We start from the raw sequence: 16,516 nt of genomic DNA, 5'->3' as shown, positions 1-16,516 counted from the left end.
CGAAAAGGAGTGGCTGGCTGCGCGAGACCAATGCTGCATATGGACACCCAAACGGTTATATGTAAACAAACACCCGCATCTCTTGAAAGTGCAATTACATCTAATGGTATGGAGAAGGTATAAAAGAAAAGTCACAGTGACTAGGGTTTGTACAGGCATCGATATCCGTGTAGCACGAATAGAAATACAATAGATATATAGACTACGTCTGATGAGCACAACTCCACTATACAACTATCAGTCGGTCCTATTTATCACGAAATATATTGACACAAGAGCTTGCTAGCTCTCTCTCTTTCTCTCTCTCTCACTTCTTCTGAGAATACGCCCCCGCGACGCCAGATCAGCTGTCAGTGTCATTCCTCCCTTCGTCGCAGGCGCGAGATGCCTAAATATGGACAGTAATCAACGCATCTCTCTTGCAGTAACCGACTAATATGACAACCTCTCGTCTGAAATCATCCAACGTGCGATACTGCAACAGTTTCTCGTTTAGGTCTGCACCAACAGTGACTGGTTTTCCTTTGTAATACTTCAGGAACGCCCAGAATTTTTCCAAGCCATACAGCTGACCTACAGTGACAAACCATGCATCATTCATATTCTCTTCTACCCCTACAAGAATTCTCGCGTCACTTACCGTTTTTGAAGTCTGCCAGCGTCTGCTCTTGGAAGTCATCAAACACTTCCTTTCTAAATTTCTTCTCTAGCCCGTAACTGTAGTATCTGAATAGACACTCAACACCGTACCTTCAAATAGCAACAGTGACTATACCTCCATTCATGTCATATTACATGTTATTATATACCTATATCCATGCCTTGAATCATCAAGGGATAACTTTTTAAATTCTTCATACATTTTCCTGTTACAAGTAATAGACATGTACATGTAGTGTGGGAGTAAGAAACAAACTAAGAAACAAACATGTCTCACTTGTTGAAATGAGTTCTAAGAAAGAATGACCAAAAACGAAAGAGTGTGTTCATTTCTTGACTCTGACCAATACCAAGACGACTTCGTTCTATAGACAACAACTTACAAACATCAATCAAGCATGTAGATAAAACAACTCAACCTTTGAGACACTTTATTCTAAACTTCTCATATCTCAGCTGTGTAAACCCGTTTTCTTTCAGCATTGCATGTGATGGATGTTCAAATGATGGCAAAGACACAGGCGTTGAACTTGCCATCGGAGAACTGCCTAAAGTACCATCTCCACTACACAACTCACAACATTGTCATCAAATTCAAACCATACACAAGCAGTTATTCCCTGTTTGCAACGCTAATGTGCCACTTCTATAAATCCTACCTTCCAGAGTTTGTTCTCTTTCTGTGTCGTTTTCTACCCATCACCCACCCAACATGACTCTCAACAGGAGGGTTGCTGCTGTACTTGGATTTCTGTTTCATAGGAGTCTAGAAACAACGGCTGACTTTCAAAGATCACCATCAAACCAAATCACAACTACGTTCCATCTACACTGCATACATGCCCACTTTTCACAGCATTTAGACTTACCTACCTCAGCATCATCATTAAAAATTCTAAAATCAACGTGCCATCAAAATTGTCTCTAGTCTTACAATATTTCATACATTGGCAGAACAAGGCAGCTACGTGAGTTGATTGTACAGTGTTGCAATGAAAAGTAAACTGCATCACACATACACTGGTTTGTTTGCAGCAGGGTGTAAAATTTGGCATACTACAAACAATAATTATGACTTTTGAACAAAAATGCAACAGCTCAGTGACAACTGCATCATCATGCTATAGTTTAAATGACGAGATTAGTTACATAGAAACAAAGACATACCTTGTCAACTAAGCTTTCTTTCTCAGTACTGCTCATCTGTGCTTTTGGAGGCAAAGGGTAAAACCTTGCCTTATCTCTCGTCGTGGTGTTGCCTGGCTGTGACAATTGACTATCCAACGATACATCAACTGGTGCCACAGATTCTGCTACTGTCTCTGACAGATTAGATGTCTCTGACGGCAACTTGGAGACAACCTCACAAGGTTGCTCGCTCGCTCTTCCCTGAACAGCTGGCCATTCCTCATTCAGTTTTATCCCTCTTTCCCAGTCATCACCGCTCAGCGACAATGGTGGAGTTGGGGGTGAGACCGGCTCAATCTGATGGTCTGAAGTTCTCACTTTCTCTGACTCTTGAGTTTCTTTAAGAGCTGCAAAGTCTGCTTCCTTCATCAAACCAACCTTTTGCCAAGATTGAGACAACTCCTCCTGGTAAAGAAAAAGAGAGTTAAAGTACTGCAGTTGCTCACACATTCCAACTTAATGTTTTATTATCTCTACTTTCTTCAGCCTATAGCTGACTTCCTTTCTTGATTGCAGATCAAGTTCATAGTAAAACAGACCATCATTGATCATTTCCGCTATGTCTGTTGTCATCTTAGCTCTTGTCAAATGCATGCCAGTTCGATCATACCGTCGTGCTGAACTGAGAGCTTGTGTCACTATTAATATATTATCAACATCTTCATCCTGAACATCGTCATCATCATCTGAGTCAGACCTGATAAAATACACATTGATGTGCACTACAATGCAACAATTAATTAATTAAACAACACACAGGAATGTGCCAATGAGTGCATAAGCACACTCGTGCATGCACGTGCCCCCCCCCCACACACACACACATGGTAGACACCTATAGTCATCATGAGAAACTGCTGAACAAAGTCTACATATTTCTAAATATTGAACAATGTCAGGAGTGATCCAGTGTTTAATTTTGCTTGGTGCCCAGTCAATATTAATAGAGCTCAACTAACAACAATGCAACGAGTTACAACTATCAGCAAGAATCATCCTATGAAAATTCTTTGTCAATAAGGTTTTGTAAGTTCTATCGTACGCCTAGCAAAGTCATTATTAATAGCACCGTAGTTGCTCTAGGGATTGCCATGTAGATATTGCATAAAACATCCAGGAAATGAGTTAAACACCCCTAGGGATCTTCGTGCCCGGGCACGTCGGGCGTTATGGTAGATCCGTGCCTGAATGTGCAGTACACAACACAATACATCTAAAACTCTTCTAAAACTGTCCTGTCCATTTGTTGCACTAGCGTAGACATCCAAGAATTTGCGTGGAATGCAAATTGCTACTGCTAAAGATTATTTAATAAAATTTTGATTCACTGACAGTGTTCGTTTTGAATACTTTATGAACAAACTGAACTGCACTGCAATGCCTCCCACTTGCACCACAGTCACAACAACTAAAACCATGAACATTTCTATTTTACAAACAGACAAGGAACACACCAGTTGTCAATGTTGTCTGAAAAGTGCTTTCTTCCCATCTGCTCTAGTTCTTCATCAAACATGAAATCCAACTCTTCTTGTTCGCCAGTACTGACCAATTCTTCTCTCTCAGCACTTGATCTCTCCTCACTGCCTCTCTACATCAAATTCATACATTACACAGAACACTCAACTATAATATGCCCTTGCTAACAGTTCTTGATAACTGTCTCTTTCGCCTCACTTCAGTCCAGTGACCATCCTCACCATTTTCTTCATTTTGTTTCTTCCTTCTCTCATTACTGATCTTATTTCCATCTAAAGCATGAGATACAATGACACCCCCTTCCCTTCTTTCTTCTCCTTCTGCAATGTTTTCCAGACCCTCCACCACAAAATTCTCAGTCTCTCCAACACTCCACAGCTCGTTGCCAGTCATACTGTAACCATTCGCAAATTCTTGTGCTTCAACTGTCAATGTGGGATCCAAAGGAGGACCCTGTATAGGCCAAATATCCCATCCTTCTCGTCTCCGTAGTTTCTCATCCACAAGTTCTACCATGTCACTCTCACTCATTGCCTACACAATTGACTCACTGTACTAGTACTTCAAAGCTAGTGTTCAATGCAATTGTTCACAGTAAGTGTCTGGTAAGTGCCTTATAACCATAGCTTAACTGCATCAAAATCTGCATAACTTAACACATGCATATTTTTAAAACACTAAATATCCTACTGTTCTCTATGGTACCACTTCAAATTATTACATTAACACCAACCTCTCTAATAAGATCATAGTCTTGACAAAGAGACTGAACACGATAAAAACCAGCAACAAGATGAAGAGGAATAAACCCTTCACTATCCATCTATAACATAATCATTACAACAAATACTATCTGATGCTACAAAAACAAACCCACCTGACGCCTCAAAAAAATATCACCTGATAAATTCTCATCACTGAAATAGTAATTTCTACAGATAGCATACACATTAGTCAAGCGCACTATTAACTTCACTTAAAGCATACATTTGATTTCTGACAGCATCTTTTACTGTCTCGTCATCCATGGGAGGAACATACGTTGAAGGAAAGTACTGCATTTCATAGGCATGACCTACTGCATAAACAGCTCCAGCAGTTGCATCAAAATAGATGCCTCCTCCTATGCTGTAGCCGAGATCAGAGCCAGAACCATACATCTGTATTCCCGAATCCACTACCAGATCACAGTCAAACACCCAAAAATGGCAAATACTGACTAAAATACAAACTTCTGGGCGGACGTCTACGTCCTCCTCTTCCTCTTGAAAAACCTCCTCCTCTTCCTCTTCCTCTTAATGTTGGTCTCTCCCATGATGATTTCCATCTTGGAGGACGATTAAACATATCTCGCCCTTCAACGCGTTTACCAAGGTCTCCATTTATTGAATCTCCACCACGAAGATCTAAGGGAACCCATCTTTGCCGACCACCTGCAACATGCATAACAAGTCGTTATAAACTGCTATAACATACTGCACACATTAAAGAGACACTGCCAAGGTTTGCTTGCATGCTTTCCTACATCGGGGCTCCTAGGGCAGCACCATGGTGTTTCCTAAAATACACAGTCTAACATGTCAGACACGTCTGCTGACAAACAAGCAGTCGGAATTCTCGTACCCAGACAATAATTTTTGCTATGAGGTCTAAGAGTTGATTAAGCAAGTTTTCAGAATGAAGCTACTAGTAGATATCGTTGGGATAATCAGAGCTTACATATGTAAAGCAGCATGAGTCAGAGGTGTTCTACACTGTGCTATGCAGATGTGACAGAAACTTTGCAGAACATGTCCTACAAGTAAGTCATCATTCACAAGTTCACTGGGGTTATTACCCATATCAATAAGTAGTTCTACACCTGAGATAAATAAGAATGGCTTGTCATTGTCCCTCTCTAGACTGAAAACTAAAGATTATAAATAACTTTATTCTTACTGCCCAGCCCTGCAGATAGACTCAGAAAATCCTTCAATGCACCAACAACATGATCTATCAATTTTTGATCTGGTATGTTAAAGCTAAATTAAGCTAGAAGAGCCTTACAAAACATGACTTGATTACCACCTCTTTCTATCTCTTCCAATGTTTGCCTCTTCCAGAAAAGGTCAACAAACTCGGCCCTATGACAGTGAGATGTACAAAATGCAGGAAAGCACACAAACCTTTCTTCTTTGCAGATTTGTCTGTCTGTCCTTCATCCGTGCTTTCAGAGTTTGTTTCATTTCTTTTCTCATTCTGCCATGCTATTCCCTTCCACAAAGTTCCAACTGACTACTAGTCACGCAATTACAAAAAGTAAACAGCATGCTATAGTCACATACATTTCCTTTCACAGCTGACAAGTTCCCCTTTCCATTACTATTGACCTTAGCCATCTCCCCAGGTGTGGGCCATGATAATGGCATACTGTGGTCAGGCGCCTAACAGGAAATACAATAAAAACAAAGACAAACACACAAACAAACAAACAAACTAGGCTACAAACAAACAAAACACACATGCACGCACGCACGCACGCACGCACGCGCACACACAGATTTGTTCCAGCACCAACTCTGCAAATAAACAATAATTATAGCATTGCCGCCAACTTTACTACGAAAAATCCAAGCAGTCCGAAACCATACATACAGATACACATACAGACAGACACACATACAGACAGACACACAACCCGCCAAACAGACCAGCTGTACTCACTTTCACAACAGATTTGCCTGTTTTCTTCTGCTTGTTCGTCACCTTTTGACTTGTGACTCTAGGCACGCCGTTTCCTACACAAAAACCTCAATAAAAATCCTACATTCCATCCGTCCCTGTCCCGTCATCTTGCGGCTTCGTCACATACTTCCATCCATTCATTCATTCGCATGCTTACGTCACACATCCTTCCAAGCAGTGAAGGCGGTACTACCAACTCAAACGTGGCTATCAGAGCACGTGGTTACTACTGACCTACTCTAGATGTCTCCCTACTGTTGCTACCTGTGTTTACCTGCTGCTGTTTTTGAGTCTGCGCCTGCACGCGCTGCATTCTTCTTCCACGGATTCGCGTCTAGTGGTGGCGGAGTGGCTGGCACGACGTTTTTTTCTACTCTTGATTGCGAGTTGCCCTCGGTGTGAATGGCCTGTGCTGCTTCCACTGCGTCTCCTTCTTCTGCTATCGCGTTTCTGTCTCTGCTGCGATCTTCTGCTCTCGTGGACGGTCTGCGTGTTGTCTTGCCTCGCTCACGTTTTGATGACGGTGGCGCTCGCGTCTTGCTTGGCGTGGAAACTAGCTGCCATCCTTCGCTGTCGTTTTCGTTAGCCATTGTGTGCAGTCAATAATTACAAAGGAAAGAGCGAAAAGAACACCATGTGTAACCCACGCATGCGTATTAGCTTTGCACGGGCAAAGTTGCGTAACATGGACATGCTCGGAGTCCAAACTATAAGTGACCTTCAGCGCGTGTAAATCGATGGGAAAGTTTGTGTTAATCGGTTTTAGACTCAACATTATGAAGTGTTACAATTAGGAGCATAAAAAGAGATCAAGGGAAAGAGAGTGAGTAATAGCAGGAGCATCTAGAGAGAGAAGGTTACCTCCTGGTAATAGGCATGCTCTGCTGCCCAACAACATGCAGTTGTTCCTGAAGGTATGGCCAACCACAAAAAGTATATATGTCACATATCCCTATTCCTCTTTCGACAATTGCAAATGACAGAAATGCTAAAGAATAAAATGCATTCTACTTTTGTCTGTGTGAAATGTGTTCATTTCTAGTACTTGTAAATCTAAAGAATAAACTACAAGTTAAAACTCAATATGGCAGTAGGTAGTCTATAGATAAAATAACAAACAGCAATATCAACTATGTGCACAACATAGCAACCGTACTGTGTACAGAGCACTACAGTATGCTTTCAGATTATCTCTACAAAGCACTAAAGCAAGAGTTACAAATTACGGTGGCACTGATCAGACATCACTGTAGTTGATAGTACTGCTGACATGCAGATGAGGTGTTACCAACTTATATGAAATGCCATTGATGTCTACAAAAGATTTCCCACTGTCAGAATCTGTTGAACGAGTAGATATTCTGCTGGGATCTTCTAATGAACAATCAAGAGAAATAGGACTTATGACTAGGTCAGGAGAAACTGAGTTACTAGCTGATGTGAGTGACTGTACTGTATCTGGCAAACAGCCTAAAGCCCGGATAGGTTTCTGTAACTGAGACGGGTTTGGACGTTCCAATGTTGGAGCCTTCCTCACTCTGGCTTTCTTCTGTTCATCAACTAGCATGTCAAACTCATTATCACTACTGTCTGACTGCTCTTGCTTTTGGAGTACATATGGAGCAGAAATGGTATGCAAATTTGCCAGATCTCGGACTTTCGAATTATGACGAGCAACACCTGGCTTCGATCTCTTGTTCATCAGTGGAGAGCTACGATAGAAAAGCAGCTCAAACAAACATTATGTGTAATACAGAATACCATATGCATATCAACTACACTAACAAACACAAGTCAGTCTAGAAATGCCTTAGAGATCGAAGCAATAGTTTATACAAGCCCAAATGCAGAGGAGGTTTACATGAACCCCATAGCAGTTACAGGTCTGCTTTGTCAACTACGGGGAGTTATAAAAATGTATTCGAGGACAGCTATTGATAAGAGGTCTGCATAATGACAACAACCTTCTTAGTCTATCTTCTTTACTATCTGTACCTAAGACAAAAGCAATTACTTACATCTCAGTTTCTGGCATTCACTCTTTGCACACTTGTAAGGGTAGTGGTGTATACATGCAATCTTGCAGGTACATGTATCCAAAGTCAGGCAATTCCCGGATACGTTCTCCTTGCAACTTTAAATGCAGAGGCATTGAAAAAGCATCAGGCGCACAGCCATGGCTGTACAATTTTCAAAAAACTTGACTTTTACAGTCACTCATTAGCATATCCTTCCAGTTTAGAGGTAGGTGATTAATTAAATAGCAAATTTTTTTTCCACATCGTGCTGCATACACAAATTTCAAGATTATCAAGCTACTCGATGCAGAGGTTTCCGTATCCAGAGTTGTAGACGTTAGTGAAGAGCGACTAAGACTATTTGACAAGTTTTCAGTGTTTTAGTTGTCGAAATGCGACCTGGTTAGCATACGCTAGTTTCTGCTTGACCACACCTGCTTTGCACACACTACGCCAGATCATACTACGTTTGCTTCCAATGCTCCTAAATGAGTCCACTTTTATCCCAAGCAACTCCCCCTCCCCCCTCTCCCGAGACAAATCCTGCGTATAAGCCTGTCATAGCTTAGTTTTACATTTCCTCTAGCCACAAATTGCCATTCCAGTAAATTCTTCGCCCTAGAACTTTAGCACAAACGAATTAAATTAGCTGTCTCTCTTCCTAGGTGTACATAGTAAATAAACACTGTTCACACATCTATTGTCAAAACCAAATATCTACTATTAATTAACAAAATGGCAAACAGACAACGTACAACTCTAGTCCTGCAGACATCAATCACCTAACTTAAACTTAACTTCAAAAGCTGTTTGGGTGTCTAAAGACAATCACCATCCCTTTCAACCATTAAACTTGAAATTCTATTTTTCCATTTCAAATTTTGGACATTTAATTTAATGTTAAAATTTACTTGGAGTTTCTAAATTGCCACTCAAATTTACATATACTGCCTTTGCAGTAGAAGAAGCACATATTACAACAAGCAACAAACATTTAGCCACTGACACTTTACAAAAAGAAAGGAAACAATCTTACCTAAGGGGAGAACTCTCCAAAGATGGAGGAAAAAACCGTTGCATCCATTCGGTCACCGGATCACATTCTAATGGCTCAAACTCATTGTTGTCTCCTCTTTGCAAAGTATAACAAGTAAGTTCTTTGTTGTATGATCCAGTCCACGATAGCAATCGACCTTTAATCAACTGGAAATCAGAATCTTCTTTCAGCCAACTAAACAAAACCATTCTTTGTTCAAAACAGTTACTACAAAAAAAAACTACCTACTTGTATGTCATTTGTGTAGCAAGAATGCCACCATGAGGAGCTGCACCCTCTGCTTTCTGTGCCATTGTGACAGTTCGACCAAACAGGCAATAACGAGGCATCTTCACTCCAACTACACCAGCATACACCATGCCCGTGTGAATACCAATTCGAATCTGAATACAAAACAATTCAAGAAAACAAACAAATCAAATACTTTGTACTTTAGTTTACTAAAAACTAATGACAATGAGAGTACATCAAATGCTCACATAAATTATATAACCAAATATCATATGTTTACAAAATCAAAAAACCTCCCTACTAGAGTAGAATGGTTCAACACATTCACAGTCATTGCATACATGTGTGCATTTTACATGACTTGAATTCTAACTTTAAATTGTTCACTAAAACATGAAGTTGACTGTGAAGGATACTGTTAAAATAAGTGAACAAAACCTTTCATCAGTAACAAGCAGAAAGATAAACCTTAAATTCAACCCAAACACGTCAATCAAAACAATGCCCAGTAGTGTTTTGCAAGATGCCTTAATGCTATCAATCACAAATATCTAGACTCACAGTCACAAATCAATTCAGATCTAGCTATAACATGGCTGTCTACAACACCTACATATACTAAATTACACACAAAAATATTATATTATTTAATTAGATTACCTTCACATGCCCTTCTCCTGGTCGAGGATTCTTCACCTCCTTGGCTGCATCTTGCATATCAAGAGCTTGATTTGCTACATTCCTTGCATGAATACGTGGACATGTTTGTTCTGGGATTCCACCTACGACAATGTACGCGTCTCCCACAGTTTCTACCTGCAAGAGACAAAATAAATGAAGTGACAACAACAACAACAACAACAACAACAACAACAACAACAACAGAGCAACAGTTTAGAAACTGATCTTGAGTTCCCTTTTGTGATAAATATCTACATCGATCTTGTACGCACAAACACCATCTAAGACAGGCAAGTAGAATTCGTATTTTTCGTAACATTTAGTACAAAGACTGCATCTGAAGCCTTCATTCACTACAAAAGATTATGGGCACATTTAGTGACTTCTTCTGGTCTTCTAGAATTCAGGTATCAGGTAGTAGAAGACCTACAGCATTATGCAGTAGGAATTGGAAAGCCAAATACGAGGTGCAGTAAGTAGATAGGAATAATCCAGAACTAGTCTACTATCACACATGAGGCACAAGGAACACTGACAGAGTCTTCATTGCAACAGAAGACATGCAATCGTGTCCATCCAACTGCTCTGCCTGCATTGCCCTCCTACCAACTTGTGTAACTCCCCCAATGTCTTGTAGTTTATGTTGTTTACCCAAACACCACAAATTATTGGCATGTTTCCCACCTTGTAAACATTGTTTCTTCTAGCTGCAGCATCAAAGAGAGAATAAAGTTCTTGTAACATTTTGATAACGTCAATAGCTTGGCATTCTTGTCCAATCTTGGTGTAAGAAACAATGTCACTCATCAACACAGTAACATTGTCAAACCTCTCAGGCTCAACCAAGTCCTTAGATCTGAACAATGCACAAGTCAATACAAAATGCTGCATCACAGGTTAAATGGTCACTGTTCAGATTGCCTTCAAGCTCCAAAACCTGATGCAATCAGTTAACACGCAGAAAACCATAATTCAAGTTTGCACACAAGAATGGACCCAAAAATTGTAGAAGTGCTATGACGTCTGCAAAATTTGACAGTTTGTTTGCTTTGCTACATTTTTGTCATTATTCATGTTTAACACATTCAACGTTCTTTCAAATTAGATCAGCCATCTGGCTGATAATCTGGACAGTGACCCTCTAACACCTTGCCTCAGTCTGTCAGCAACCGAGACAGGCAAAATTGAGTATAGCAGATCATCAAGTCTTTTGTTAGCTGACAACAGCTGAATCTGCGCTCTTCGTAGCTCATCAGTACGAACCTACCATACACAATAAACAATTCAAAATCACAATGCACACACAATCAACAACCACAACATTCTTAACACTGTACAGCTCAGAGTTCATGACACAATACAGCAAATGAACTATCAATCCACGATCATATTTATTAGCTCAAGAACATGACACAATCTACACACATGCCTGCAACTAGTAAAACAGTAGTAAACTTTGTGCAGCTCTGCAAAGCAAACACAAACTAAAGATGGTATCTATGAGTAAAACCTAACTTCTGACGTCACACTAATACGCTACCATTTGCTGTAATTATTCTTTTTCATTTTCCACAATCAGCATAAAGACCACACAGTCCGCTACTTGCAATGACTTCATTTCAAGAAAACTTCTAGAAGTTGTACGACTACATCAAAAAATTATTTTTGCTAATACTACAGCTACTGTAACAAAGAGCATCTAAAACACTTGGACACACAAACCTCCAACTGATATATTCTTTCTTGATCTGCTGTGTAGACATTGTTATGAAGAATAAGCTCTCGAGTTGAGTCATAAATTGGAATATGACTGACAGATAAGCCTCTCTTTCCCAGGTCACTAAATGTGCCAATCCGTGGAGAGGACAGATACAAGAGTAGATTCCTCTCACTCTCATAAACCATTTCTCCTTTCAGACGAAGAATAGGAATATCATCAGTCTCATTCTCTAATGTATCAGCATCTAAGTCCTACACACATAAGTGCATAACACAATCATCATAACCCTATTATCAGATATACTACTGTCTAGTTTCCAAAGTTGAATAAGGTGCAGGCACGTTTACACATACACTTGTCTATATTATATACTGCTATTGAGCAAGATATCTCACACGTTTTTAGTTGTAGAAGTAGACACTCACTACAACCAACTACAAACATCATTCTCAACACATAAGGAATAAGGAATACACACAAGAACAAGCACGAACTGCCAGCTCCAATCATTGATAATCACATAGCATGATCTTTCATATTCCAGAATACATAATATCTAAAACTATACTACACAGGGCTCGAAAACTAGGTCATCAAGTCATCATTTGACAAGTTAAATCTTACAACTAACGACTAGCATTGTAGTCTAGGTCGTCAAATGATGACTCTAGCAGACCAAGGCTAGTTCGTAATGGGTTTCTCGATATGCATGCGGATAGCTGTACTGTACTGAAACGTGCCGCTTTGACGCTCGCATTGGGACATTTGTCGTACAATGACATGTACGTGTAGTAAAAATTATACACCAGCAGCGTACGTTAACAAACTGCTCATATCCTGGATAATGAAATGGAAGTGCGAGAACCATTTCAGGATTCCAACAGAGTAAAGGCATGAAGTCTGTGACGAGAGAGCACATGAGGAAGTGAAGACAATGGTAAATCCTGTAAGTCAAAATAGGTAGATACGATGTAGTAGCAAGAAACAGACAACTTCAGCAATGTGATATGTGGAAGTCTGGTTAAAACCTCACCTTGTTTTGACAAAGAGAGGTGGTATGGTACTGTATGTGTTTAATCACTAATTCAATTAGCTATCACTATTGTCTTCCCTGCCTCCTCGAAGAGGTCTTACTTCGTAGCTCTCGTCGTATCCATTGGCTCAGCGGCAACGTGTTGGATACTTTTGGTTGTATGCCATTGTGAAGTACGAATACTGCGCTGTATGTTTGCACTACACTGAATTTTAGAAGGCCGTACAAAATGATGGTATACCACGATGATGACGTCCTACACTAAAAAATTTGACAACCTAAAATGTCTGGAAACTCGTCAAATGACGACAACTAGTTGGACTGATTCTTCGAGCCCTGACTACAGAAAGAAAATATGCTATAAATACTAATAAATAATCAAACAAGCAAAAGAGACATAAAACTGACACATACGCACCCTCACATGCATAACAAAGTAAACAAAGTGCAGAAAAATACTAATCTTACCTCCCACTCTGGTCCTGGCAGCACTTTTCCTGGCCTTGTATTCACCACAAATACCGTGTGAATGTGAGCCAGTATGCTCCTAAATGCCACCACATCCATATGTGGACGTACCATTTGAAAGATGTCATTGAAAGGTACTGGATCAGGTTCAACTGAAGTTGTGTCATATATGCAGACAAGACGTTGTAGAGCAACCCCTGCTTGTACGATCATCATGTCACTGTCAATAACCATGTGGAAAGGAAATGCTTGACAGAAGGTTTCAGAATTCAGCAGTGTTCTAGATGGACACACTAGAGCCCCAGGAATAGGAGAAGGTGGCTACAAATATAAAAACAATACGTATAAGAAGAACATAAATGTAGATTCATGTATAAATAGAAGTCACACCATAATACTGTAAATCCCCAAATTTTCATACATTTTACTAGAAGACCGTTCGTACGCATCATATTTTCGTACGAGCTCTAACGGACAATTTTAGCGCACGCTAGTACAGTAACTGTTTCATTCTGCACGTACGTCAGCGTACATGATTCATGAGTTCTATGCTAAGCAAAGTCGTCCATGCTTGGATCCCAACAAAAGATCAAAAAGAACTACTACCACTGCCAAGGAGATCACAAGCAGCATCCGAGATCCAACAAGAGGACATCGCAGTTGTGTAGAGAAAGCACTGGATCGAGATCACTTGGCAGCCAAGCACAGAGAGAGAAGACAATATCACGTCTACAACTCCAAGACTAGGCTGACCATTTGCCCAAGTCGCTGGAGAATGCGGAGGGCACGCGCTTGTCTGCACCAAAATTGTTGAATCACAGAATCACAAGAGTCAACAGTTCAATCAATCTGCTATGCGTATCAAAAACAGTTACTAGTATCGAAACAACAGCCTGAAGAAATGGTTCAACTAAAATTTAGCAGAAAAAGTCGCGGCAGCTAGACGCTTTCTTCTTGGACCAGCATTGGACGAAAAAGTGATGACATATTATATTACTTGCATGCCTTGCAAGATGGCAGCTGTGTCGTCAACCGAAGTGTAGTGTTGGGGTGCAATGTCTGTCAGAGTACTTTCAGAAACAGTTTTAGTTGAGTGACATCATAATGTTGCAAACTGGACACGCTGTACGTAGGGAGTTTCATTTTAATATTTGTTGTTGTAAAACCAGTGTATTGTTCAGTAGGATCTTGTGTTGTGGCACTGTACATCATCAACATCGATATAGTGGCAATTTGTAACAATTTGTCATCCAAGAAAAAATTTAGTATGCATTTTAATTTAGTACATTTAGGAGTCGTACGAACAATACGAAAATAAAATGCATACAAAAATTTGTGGATTTACAGTAACCCTATAAGAACATTGTTCTTACATACAACTGCCTTACCGAACTCTTCAGCAACAATTAGTCTTTGGTCTGCATAAAACAGTTGATCTATATCACAATCACTAGTGTGTTATCCTCCCCTATTTCAACAAATAAAAACTCATGCTTGACCTACATTCAATTACCAACTCAAGTTCTCCCATAATCACAAAGACTACCAATCCATGTTCAATTAGTAACCAAAGTGTCACTATACTCGGTAACTGTATATCATATTGTACAACAACCTGTAGTGTTAGAGCTTCCATGTCTACTTACGTAAGGCCACATCAACTAAATAAATCAATTATATCATACAAGTCTGTTGAAGTTCAAGTGAAGGGTCTCAAGGCCCTCTGGTGAATTTTCTATTTCATGTGCAAGCTCAAATCAAAATTCTGCACATTTGCTAATTAAGTAATAATACAAATGCACTAAGAAAGCACGACAGTAACATGTGAGTTGGCAAACGCTGTTTCATACTAGTTCAGGTACTTACAGAAATACCCTCAGATTCATGTACACATACTGTATACATAAAATTTTCAATGTAAACCTACTCTCTTTATAATTAATTAGAATTAATAACATCAACAAACTACACTCAATGGTAACATATGCTGTCTAATTGTGACCAGAAAAATATACAACCCAGCCACTAACCAAGGTTCTCATTTGTACTCACCACTTGCACACCAAATAATTGATACTCGCTTCTAGTTATATTTCTGCTTCCAAAAAAGGCAGACAGTAATCCAGTAACATATTGCATGCTAACTGTCTGCGTCAATACTCTGCTCTAGACAATGCCCATGCATTTCACTCTAACAGAAGTCTCAACAAAGCCCTAACAAGGTACACCTGGTGCCAAGTAGCCACTAGCTATAGAGTTGCACTCTACTAACACTCAAGCAACTACAGATAATCAGATTTATATCTTTAGGTAAAATGGCTACGAAGAAATCATAAATTTATCAGCTTTTCTCTCACCAAGTTATCTTCCTGCGTGGCCATCTTTATTCTAAACACAGCATGGTAGCATTCCGTCATTCCATTCTTGGGCAGATGTTCTGATCTCTCAAACGTGATCTCAGGGTACTGGCCATACTCGTCTTTAGCCACACTCTTTATGATACCAATCACAATGTCATGTAGACCCCATCGTTCAGAATAATAATGGAGCAACAACGAAGACGAATCGTTAGCGTCCGGTTCACAACGAAAAGACGGAGCTCTCATTCCCGGATACTCGTTGGCCAAGTGATCGTGTAACGCATCAAGATTTGAGAGAAACTCAAGAAGATTTCCACCCAGAAGAGTGAGAAGGTGATCGTATCCGTACTCGTGACACCACTCAATAAACTGTTCGCCAAACTGCTGCAGAACTTCAGAGATGTCTCCGTCTGAAAGAAAGTAGTCACTCACACCCACATATTTCTTGTGCTAACAGAAAGACAATCTATTACCAAGCGTCTTTCGCGCAGCTGCCACGAGCCTGTACGTAACTTCGTCCGAATAGAGTTTCCTGATGAGAAATTCTTCGCCTTCCTTCAAGTCTTCCTCAATATTTGCGGCACGCCTGCACACACAACAATTACATGGCGTTTAGAGACACAGCAACAAACGCATACAAACAGAACACACATAGAAAACGTAGAACATACCGTATTATCTCCCATTTTTCCTCCCCAAATCTCCTTGAGATGAGATGTTGTAGAGCTTGATTGACGAAGCCGAACTGCAGGGGGCGGCGCCGTCACAAACGCAAATCAAGAGAATGGCATTGAAGTAAGCATAGACTCACCATGGTTAGTTGCAAAAGACGGTCCGAAGCCCCATGTCTCACCTACTTGTCGTGCACGTCCACTGCCGCGCTCCGATAATAATTGT

The 16,516-nt window shown here is 40.2% G+C and overlaps 2 protein-coding genes across 3 annotated transcripts; both read right to left on the bottom strand.

Annotated features, from left to right (window-relative positions):
* Positions 1-40: 40 nt before the first annotated feature.
* On the bottom strand, positions 41-6,698 carry LOC134189568 (la-related protein 1-like). Of its 2 annotated transcripts, XM_062657881.1 has the most exons (20): positions 6,326-6,698; positions 6,031-6,104; positions 5,652-5,750; positions 5,493-5,580; positions 4,560-4,760; positions 4,315-4,504; positions 4,205-4,259; positions 4,061-4,150; positions 3,666-3,861; positions 3,496-3,599; positions 3,303-3,439; positions 2,326-2,545; positions 1,828-2,253; positions 1,320-1,426; positions 1,080-1,225; positions 938-1,025; positions 810-866; positions 641-750; positions 446-573; positions 41-388 (listed from the first exon to the last, which is right to left on the bottom strand). In XM_062657881.1, exons 1-20 carry the CDS (start codon positions 6,639-6,641, stop codon positions 344-346), a joined length of 2,877 nt encoding a protein of 958 aa, XP_062513865.1. In that variant the 5' UTR covers positions 6,642-6,698; the 3' UTR covers positions 41-343. The 2 variants fall into 2 exon arrangements, with proteins under 2 accessions (XP_062513865.1, XP_062513864.1); XM_062657880.1 differs by having other exon boundaries at positions 3,496-3,861.
* Positions 6,699-6,855: 157 nt separating this feature from the next.
* Positions 6,856-16,515, bottom strand: LOC134189342 (guanylate cyclase soluble subunit beta-1-like). The gene is made up of 12 exons (XM_062657575.1): positions 16,431-16,515; positions 16,291-16,364; positions 16,093-16,205; positions 15,617-16,029; positions 13,260-13,580; positions 11,761-12,009; positions 11,192-11,301; positions 10,723-10,894; positions 10,018-10,173; positions 9,355-9,509; positions 9,106-9,300; positions 6,856-7,763 (listed from the first exon to the last, which is right to left on the bottom strand). Exons 1-12 carry the CDS (start codon positions 16,431-16,433, stop codon positions 7,289-7,291), a joined length of 2,436 nt encoding a protein of 811 aa, XP_062513559.1. The 5' UTR covers positions 16,434-16,515; the 3' UTR covers positions 6,856-7,288.
* Position 16,516: the final 1 nt, after the last annotated feature.

Source organism: Corticium candelabrum, chromosome 14 (genome assembly GCF_963422355.1).
Source record: "Corticium candelabrum chromosome 14, ooCorCand1.1, whole genome shotgun sequence".
NCBI lineage: Eukaryota > Metazoa > Porifera > Homoscleromorpha > Homosclerophorida > Plakinidae > Corticium > Corticium candelabrum.
The sequence above is the reverse complement of the archived record's forward strand: the minus strand, read 5'-3'. Positions and strand labels throughout refer to the sequence as shown.